The 9,450-nt window shown below is 47.2% G+C and overlaps 1 protein-coding gene across 1 annotated transcript; it reads left to right on the plus strand.

Moving 5' to 3' along the window:
* Positions 1-6,662: 6,662 nt before the first annotated feature.
* LOC124295702 (caldesmon-like) lies at positions 6,663-9,223 on the plus strand. Its single transcript, XM_046746251.1, has 2 exons — positions 6,663-8,717; positions 8,921-9,223. The coding sequence occupies exons 1-2, from the start codon at positions 6,663-6,665 to the stop codon at positions 9,221-9,223; spliced, it is 2,358 nt and encodes a 785-aa protein (XP_046602207.1).
* The last annotated feature ends 227 nt before the right edge of the window (positions 9,224-9,450 follow it).

A 9,450-nucleotide genomic window follows, 5' to 3' on the forward strand; every position in this document is an offset into this window, starting at 1 on the left:
ATTGGTTTCGCGTGTGAATCTTTATCCTATTTATAGAAATAATCTCAAGCGTGTGGAGTCCCCGTGTGATTCGCTTTTATTGTATTTGTCGAGCGTTATTTCACGATTCCGTCCGTAGTTTGTGCGTTCGTCCCGATCGCGTTCTTTGCGGCTGAGGTGAGTTTTCTTGCTACTCCCGTTACGCGTGTGTTGCGAAGTTCGGTTCACTGTCTTTGCTACTTTCGCGGATCTCGTCTTTAATAACTCGCACCGATTATTTTTAGTTGAATTCGGATTTTAACAAAATCAATTTTTAAACGAATCCCACCGCTGCCACCAGAAATTTTATTGCCTGTGACGTCCCAGACGCACTAGTCAACAAAAAAAAACAATTCTTAACGTTGACGCACGCGGAGCGACACTGCAATAACGGAGCCCTGTTTTATTTGAGGGACCCGGGCCCCCGCTATGGATAATATTCGTCGTATAGGATGATATGGGGTAACGTAAATGAGCGTCTTACCTTTAGTCGAGGTAGATGGTCTCTGGTTCGGAGTCCAGGTCGATAACTTCCGGCTCTTCTACCCAGTCGTATACGGTTGGTACAGGGAACAGCTTCCTCCTAATGTCGATTTGCTCGTATAACAGCCCCTCGCTGACTCTAGTAACCGTCTGTATGACTTCACGTTCTACGCCGTGAGTTGAGAACGGGGGGTCAACCTTGGGTTGGCTGGATGCGTGCGACGAGAAAGAGCCCGATTCTTCGTTAGAGCTAGGTTGTGTATAGATCGGAAGGATCTCTACTGGACCGTTGATACGTTTGATTCTGGCTTGTAATATTGCTTGCTTCTTAGCCCGTAGCCGTCGGCCTGCGCGATGTCTATTCTTACGACCGTGACGTTTACTGGACTTTGACATCTACCGATTATAGAAAGGGGTAGGAGTTAATTAACTTGGAAAAGCTAGTTTTACAAGCTTAATTAAGTCAGCGTCTCCGCTAACAACCAATGTTAATGTGGGTAAAAGGGAATTACCTTGGAATATTCACTGACTCTAGTTTTAGGTTCAAGAAATGAGAACTCGATGAAATAAATCTTTGTGTTTAGTATATTGTTACAGATAATTCGAAAAAGGTACAATATTTAATGTTCTAGTCGCGTATATTAAGAGTTTACGTTAAACAGAGCGCTTAAGCTATAGCGAATGTATACTAGTTCTAAACGTGCAAGTCAACTGTGCGACTCGTAGAGATTTACAAGAACTAGCGAATGTGTACAAGTTCTAAACGTGCAAGCTAACTGTGTAACTCGTAGAGATTTACAAGAACTCGACTGGTCTGCTTGAAGCGCGGATGAGAAGTGATGTCCAGGGTGCGAAGCGTCGACCGTCTCAGCTCTCGAGTGTCCTGGTGCGCAAGCGCGGGGCGATGGTGCGCGCGCCGCTGGCCTGCCTTGACGCGCTCGGTGTCACGTAGGCGCGCGTGACGTCAGAGCCTTGGAATGCGGCTCTTTGTTGGCGGAGTCCCGTTAGGTCCGACCTGTTGCTGCCTGCCTGCGTGCACGTGTTCGGGGTCCGGCGCCGACTTGTCGCTGCCTGCCTGCTTGCACGTGTTCGGGGCCTGACGTCATGCTGTGAGGGTTGTCTGGTTTATGGCCGTGTTGTAAACCGGTCCCTGGCTAAGTGCGGGTCTGGCTTTCATCCCTGTTTATGGCGGTCGAGTAGAACAGGTTTTTCCCGCTCGACCCTTGGCCTTTGTTCTGAGTTGGCGTCGGTCCGTCGACCTGGGCTGGAATTGTTTGGCTCAGTTTCTCCTCGGGTATCGGATCGCCGCGTCGATGTTTCCTCTTAAGTGCTTCTCGGTACTTGGACGATTTATTGCTTCCGTCTGTTTATTGTACCGAGGTCCGGGGCTGTTTAGTCTAGAGCGTATCTTAACTATGCAAAATCTTATCTTTACTAGGATGAACGCTCAGCGGGTGTTTATGTTAGGGTTCGCCTACGAACCTTTGTTTAAGTGCTTCGAGTCCCGCTGGCCGCTCTGGTTACAGTTATTTATTTATTCTAACAAATGTGGTTATTTCTAAGAAGTGCACGTGGTCGAGCGCTGGACGTGCGGAATGTCACGTAGGCCTGCTGAAGGCGTATTTCGGATGAAGGGATAAGGTTTCCCTTTTGCGCGTCGATGACGTGTACTCCTTTTATGTAATATGAATATGAGTATATTATATTTATGGGTAAGTTTATACGATTGTTTATTATATCGTTTATTTTATCATTCGTAATAAGACGGCATGATAATTATGAGTATGCATATATATGTGTACATTCCTAAATAGCGCGATGTGCGTGTGTTTCTCATAGTGTAGTATATGATGAGCGGGCGAGCCAAGATGGCGGCCTCTTAGCACAACTGTGAATATGGCTTGCTGCCTGGTGCTTTCTGCCGGGTACGCCATGTTGCCTTGCTCTTCGCTCATGAGATATTATAATGTATTCCTATATTTTAGGTATAATACAAGTATGTGTTATGCTAATAGTAGTATACCCGAGGTAAGAGAGCAACAGTTTTAGTATGATAATAGGAAAAATATGTATATGGTAGACGTTCTTCCGGGGACGTCACACCCCCCTCCTTATTTGAAGGAAATAAGTTTTATTTCCGTAAAAGATCTTAGCGGCGTTATTAGACCAAGTTAAGATCTTTTGCTCTCTGTTGTGCTCTTTCCTCGAGCTTCTTCAACTCTATGTCAGAATTTAAGTCTAGATTTTCTGGAAAGTGAATTGACTGTGACGGAACGTGGTAAATTATTTTATTCAGTGGTTCCGTCTGCTCCTGGGCGTCAGTCGTCATTGGTTGATCGGTCTTTTGTCCTCGTAGGTGCATTACCAGATGCGTCACCGAGTCCCACAGTGAGGCTATCAAGTGGTAACTGCATCCATATGCTGTGTGGAGCGTGTAACCATGTATGCATGTGTCGATTAAGAATTTCAGCAGTGCCCATACGGCCCAGATCCCCCATACTCCTCCGACAACACTCCCGAAGGTGGTGAATCCAGTAAATAATCTTTTTGCCGTTGATTCTGCTATTCGCGTTAGAGTCTTTTCGTCTAACAGGTTATACATATTGATTGTTCCCGTCCCGATGGTCTCGCCTCGGGCGCCTCTGGATATGGTGTCGAGTAGTGCAGGTTTTTCTGCCGGAAACATGATGTGTTCCCGTAATTCTTGCAATTCCTCCTCAGTGTAAATTCCGCTTGATCCCAGGGGTCCAGGATTACTATATTTCCAATTCATGTTTGTCAAAGGCTTCAGTTTCTGCGGTACCTTGGCTTCGGATGCCCTAGGTGTGAACTTGTACCACGTCTCTTCTACCTTAAACATTGGCGGCACGACCTCGTTGCAGCTCCTCCTGGTTCCGGTCTTCACGAGAATCCTCGACTTGGGTCGCAGGAACATGCTCTCATTTTGGTGATTCACAGGAAGATCATTGTAACATTCTGCCGTCTTGCGGAATTCCACTTCTACTGGGATGCATTTCATGATATAGATTACTTCGCCGGCTATTGTTGCAAAATAGCCGGGGCCCTTCATTAGATTAAAGGCAAAACTGTCAGGTGATAATTCAGCGAGATTTAATGCATTTTTCAGCACCTGTTGTTCTAATTTACATTTCTGCTCGATCACGTCCCTGTATAGGTTGGTGGTCTGCGTCCTGATGTGTTTTTCTACATAAATGAATTTTGAATTGATGTACGAAAAGATGTCGATGTTTGATACTGCTAATCTTGATCGTTGTTTGAAGACTTCCGTCGGATTGGTCTCAAAGATAAATAGACGGGGGTGCTCTGTATTTATGATCTTATAGCCGCAAATGGTGGCTCTGGACCTTTCCATTAGCGCAAAGGTTGTGTCACCCGTCTGTAGCGAGTAAACGGTTGGAGAGTCCGTCGCGTTCGTTCGGTCTGCGTATCCCGTGTATAGTACGTCGTATTTGTCAAATTTACATTCGTCGAGGGGCGTTGTTGTCCAGTAGGTATGGCCACCCTCATCGTCGATGCACTGCCCGTCTCCAAAAGGGCAGGTTGTTCCACTGTGACGTCCCCGGAAGAACGTCTACCATATACATATTTTTCCTATTATCATACTAAAACTGTTGCTCTCTTACCTCGAGTATACTACTATTAGCATAACACATACTTGTATTATACCTAAAATATAGGAATACATTACAATATCTCATAAGCGAAGAGCAAGGCAACATGGCGTACCTGGCAGAAAGCACCAGGCAGCAAGCCATATTCACAGTCGTGCTAAGAGGCCGCCATCTTGGCTCGCCCGCTCATCATATACTACACTATGAGAAATACACGCACATCGCGCTATTTAGGAATGTACACATATATATGCATACTCATAATTATCATGCCGTCTTATTACGAATGATAAAATAAACGATATAATAAACAATCGTATAAACTTACCCACAAATATAACATATTCATATTACATGAAAGGAGTACACGTCATCGACGCGCAAAAGGGAAACCTTATCCCTTCATACGCCTTCAGCAGGCCTACGTGACATTCCGCACGACCAGCGCTCGACCACGTGCACTTCTTAGAAAATAACCACATTTGTTAGAATAAACAAATAACTGTAACCAGAGCGGCCAGCGGGACTCGAAGCACTTAAACAAAGGTTCGTAGGCGAACCCTAACATAAACACCCGCTGAGCGTTCATCCTAGTAAAGATAAGATTTTGCATAGTTAAGATACGCTCTAGACTAAACAGCCCCGGACCTCGGTACAATAAACAGACGGAAGCAATAAATCGTCCAAGTACCGAGAAGCACTTAAGAGGAAACATCGACGCGGCGATCCGATACCCGAGGAGAAACTGAGCCAAACAATTCCAGCCCAGGCCGACGGACCGACGCCAACTCAGAACAAAGGCCAAGGGTCGAGCGGGAAAAACCTGTTCTACTCGACCGCCATAAACAGGGATGAAAGCCAGACCCGCACTTAGCCAGGGACCGGTTTACAACAGGGCCATAAACCAGACAACCCTCACAGCATGACGTCAGGCCCCGAACACGTGCAAGCAGGCAGGCAGCGACAAGTCGGCGCCGGACCCCGAACACGTGCACGCAGGCAGGCAGCAACAGGTCGGACCTAACGGGACTCCGCCAACAAAGAGCCGCATTCCAAGGCTCTGACGTCACGCGCGCCTACGTGACACCGAGCGCGTCAAGGCAGGCCAGCGGCGCGCGCACCATCGCCCCGCGCTTGCGCACCAGGACACTCGAGAGCTGAGACGGTCGACGCTTCGCACCCTGGACATCAATTCTCATCCGCGCTTCAAGCAGACCAGTCGAGTTCTTGTAAATCTCTACGAGTTACACAGTTAGCTTGCACGTTTAGAACTTGTACACATTCGCTAGTTCTTGTGAATCTCTACGAGTCGCACAGTTGACTTGCACGTTTAGAACTAGTATACATTCGCTATAGCTTAAGCGCTCTGTTTAACGTAAACTCTTAATATACGCGACTAGAACATTAAATATTGTACCTTTTTCGAATTATCTGTAACAATATACTAAACACATAGATTTATTTCATCGAGTTCTCATTTCTTGAACCTAAAACTAGAGTCAGTGAATATTCCAAGGTAATTCCCTTTTACCCACATTAACATTGGTTGTTAGCGGAGACGCTGACTTAATTAAGCTTGTAAAACTAGCTTTTCCAAGTTAATTAACTCCTACCCCTTTCTATAATCGGTAGATGTCAAAGTCCAGTAAACGTCACGGTCGTAAGAATAGACATCGCGCAGGCCGACGGCTACGGGCTAAGAAGCAAGCAATATTACAAGCCAGAATCAAACGTATCAACGGTCCAGTAGAGATCCTTCCGATCTATACACAACCTAGCTCTAACGAAGAATCGGGCTCTTTCTCGTCGCACGCATCCAGCCAACCCAAGGTTGACCCCCCGTTCTCAACTCACGGCGTAGAACGTGAAGTCATACAGACGGTTACTAGAGTCAGCGAGGGGCTGTTATACGAGCAAATCGACATTAGGAGGAAGCTGTTCCCTGTACCAACCGTATACGACTGGGTAGAAGAGCCGGAAGTTATCGACCTGGACTCCGAACCAGAGACCATCTACCTCGACTAAAGGTAAGACGCTCATTTACGTTACCCCATATCATCCTATACGACGAATATAATCCATAGCGGGGGCCCGGGTCCCTCAAATAAAACAGGGCTCCGTTATTGCAGTGTCGCTCCGCGTGCGTCAACGTTAAGAATTGTTTTTTTTTGTTGACTAGTGCGTCTGGGACGTCACAGGCAATAAAATTTCTGGTGGCAGCGGTGGGATTCGTTTAAAAATTGATTTTGTTAAAATCCGAATTCAACTAAAAATAATCGGTGCGAGTTATTAAAGACGAGATCAGCGAAAGTAGCAAAGACAGTGAACCGAACTTCGCAACACACGCGTAACGGGAGTAGCAAGAAAACTCACCTCAGCCGCAAAGAACGCGATCGGGACGAACGCACAAACTACGGACGGAATCGTGAAATAACGCTCGACAAATACAATAAAAGCGAATCACACGGGGACTCCACACGCTTGAGATTATTTCTATAAATAGGATAAAGATTCACACGCGAAACCAATATGCCTATCGAAACTAGAACAGGTAGCAAAAAGGAAAGCGGCGCATCAGTAGATGATAGCTTACAACTTAAATATACCGAGACCGATATAGAATTCATAAAACAGGAGGTTTCCAATAAGGAAAAGAGGCTCCAAAAAGAAAGGGAAGCGTTAGAGGAACGTCAAGCAGAAATAGATAAGAAGTCAAAACATCTTAGCGAACAATTCAGACAACAAGAAGCTGAATTAGAGAAAAAACAGCGCGCGATTGAATCGAGTAAAGACGCGGGGTTATCCGAAGAAGTTCAAAAGAAACTTGCCAGGCTCGCCGAGCTCGAGGCGAAAGAAATCGCGAACGCAAATACAAAAACGCAGCGGCACAACCCGACCGAGGGCCCCGCGCAAGACGTACCACATCCTACACAGCCAACAAAAGGCACAGTAGAAGAAATCAAATATCCTACGCAGTTCAAAACGAGCAAGGTAGACGATTCTAAAAATCCTGCACAGCTCTCCGCGAGCGTGACAGACGTTAAAATTAGGGACACTAACGAAGCGACGGGCCGTTCGAAAATGGATGAACCGCGGTTAGGTCCTGTAGAGGACACACAGCTGTCCGAACTCCTCCGTAAGAAGGCAGAAATAGATCGGGAAGTACAACTTCTCGTAGCGCAAAATTCACGCGGCACAGATAGGGCAGTTACCCGAAGCATAGAATTAGCCACAGACGCTACATTTAGGGAACCCGGTCCAGTGTGTACGCGAAGTAAGGACGAATTAAGGTTAGAAGCAGAAATTCAGCACTTCAAAAAGAAGGCAGAAAGAAAGAAAGGCGACTTAAGAAAATCCGTGGCGCCTCAAAAACCTAACCCTGTGGACAGTTACCGCCCTGATCCACTCAGCAGAGGAGCGATTGGTAGAAACGCCCTCAATTCAGAAAATGATCACATTTCAATAAAGTCAGTGGTTTCCGTCCCAACTGAAGATGAAGATTTGAATTTAGAAGCAGAAGCGTTAGCTAGAGAAGCGTTGATCAGACGCATTCAAAAAGAGAACCGCGAGAAACTCAAAAATCTACGCGGAGGAATAGCAGGTCCGGACCTGGGACCTCAAGAATTAGGTGAGCCAGGCGTGCCGGAAGAATTAGTCCTCGATAAGGACTTGGAAATACAATTACGCGAGCAAGAGATTTGGGAGCGCGAATTAGAATTGCAGGAGCAAGAACTCGCGTACCAGGCCGCGTTAGCAGATCCGTACCGGGAGAGAAGGAGGAAATTAGCTGAGCGCGAGGAACAGTTAAAGAAAAGGGAGCAGGCCCTGAAGGATAAGGTTTCGGGAATCACCCGCCCCCAAGTTACTCAAGTCGTTAACACCGTGCAGGCACCCGTTCCTCCTACTCTGCCGTTAGCGGAGCAATCCATATCGGTTAAAGACGCGTTAGCGGTAGTCCCAAAATTTGACGGGAAAAACATCACCGTAATGCAGTTTAATCGGGCGTGCAAGAGGGCACTCGAGATGGTAGCACCTAGCTTGGAGGGGTACCTCACGCGCCTCATCAGAAGCAAGCTCGCCGATCGAGCATACGCAGTAATCGAAGACGAGAGTTTTGCAACCCTGCAAGGACTCTTGGACAAACTCACGGAAGTGTTCGCGCCCATTAGATCCGCGAATCATTACCGTGGAGAGCTTGGTCAGCTGTATAAATACGCTGATGAACACGTGCTAGATTACATAGGGAGAACCCGCGACATAAAAACGGGATTAATAGAAGCGGAACGAAGAAAGAACCGCGAGTTAACCAACGCAGAGATAATCAGGTTAGATGAGGAAGTCTGCGAGGCATTTGTCGGCGGACTACCGAGCGACTGCCGGAATGCAGTATTGATCAAAGGTTACTCCAACCTGAAGACAGCCTACGAAAGGGCTATAGATGCCAGCAAGGCACTAGAATTAGATAGAGATCGGGCTAGGAGCCGCGGCGCGAGCAGGGCCGAGAGTAATAACGCAGAGCCGTGTAAACATTGCGGCCGTAGTAATCACCTAACCGATCAGTGCCGAGCGATTAGGAGACCCGCGGTGAGCAGACCCGTGGAAAATAGAGAATCGTGTACGCTGTGCGGGCGGTCGACCCACAGCACAGCAAATTGTTACAAAAACAAACCGCCGTCGAGCCAACAGTCGACAGCGCGAAGTGCAAACATAGTCGAATGTAGCTACTGCAAGAGCATAGGACATTCATACAACGAATGCCGTAAACGTAGATACCATGAAACAATTAGCCGAAACAACTCGGGAAACGGAGCAGGGCCCTCGGGGAACACTGGCAGCCCCCGAGTAACAAGGGCCAATGCCATAGAGACAGAGGAGGTGGAAACAGGTCCATCTGCCTCTACTTGAAAGGAAAAATACCTACAGTAAACTTAGATTCCAAAGCTACGAACGCCGACGCCCTCTCCAGAAACCCGGTCGACGATACGGATCCAGCCCCGTTGGACCCCGAACTCGCGACCATACAGACACTAGAGTTAGATACGACAGACGAGACCGACACCACAAACGAAGACATTTTCGAGCTACTGTGACGTCCCAGACGCACTAGTCAACAAAAAAAAACAATTCTTAACGTTGACGCACGCGGAGCGACACTGCAATAACGGAGCCCTGTTTTATTTGAGGGACCCGGGCCCCCGCTATGGATTATATTCGTCGTATAGGATGATATGGGGTAACGTAAATGAGCGTCTTACCTTTAGTCGAGGTAGATGGTCTCTGGTTCGGAGTCCAGGTCGATAACTTCCGGCTCTTCTAC

The sequence above is a fragment of the Neodiprion lecontei genome, unplaced genomic scaffold (genome assembly GCF_021901455.1).
Source record: "Neodiprion lecontei isolate iyNeoLeco1 unplaced genomic scaffold, iyNeoLeco1.1 ptg000063l, whole genome shotgun sequence".
Classification (NCBI taxonomy): domain Eukaryota; kingdom Metazoa; phylum Arthropoda; class Insecta; order Hymenoptera; family Diprionidae; genus Neodiprion; species Neodiprion lecontei.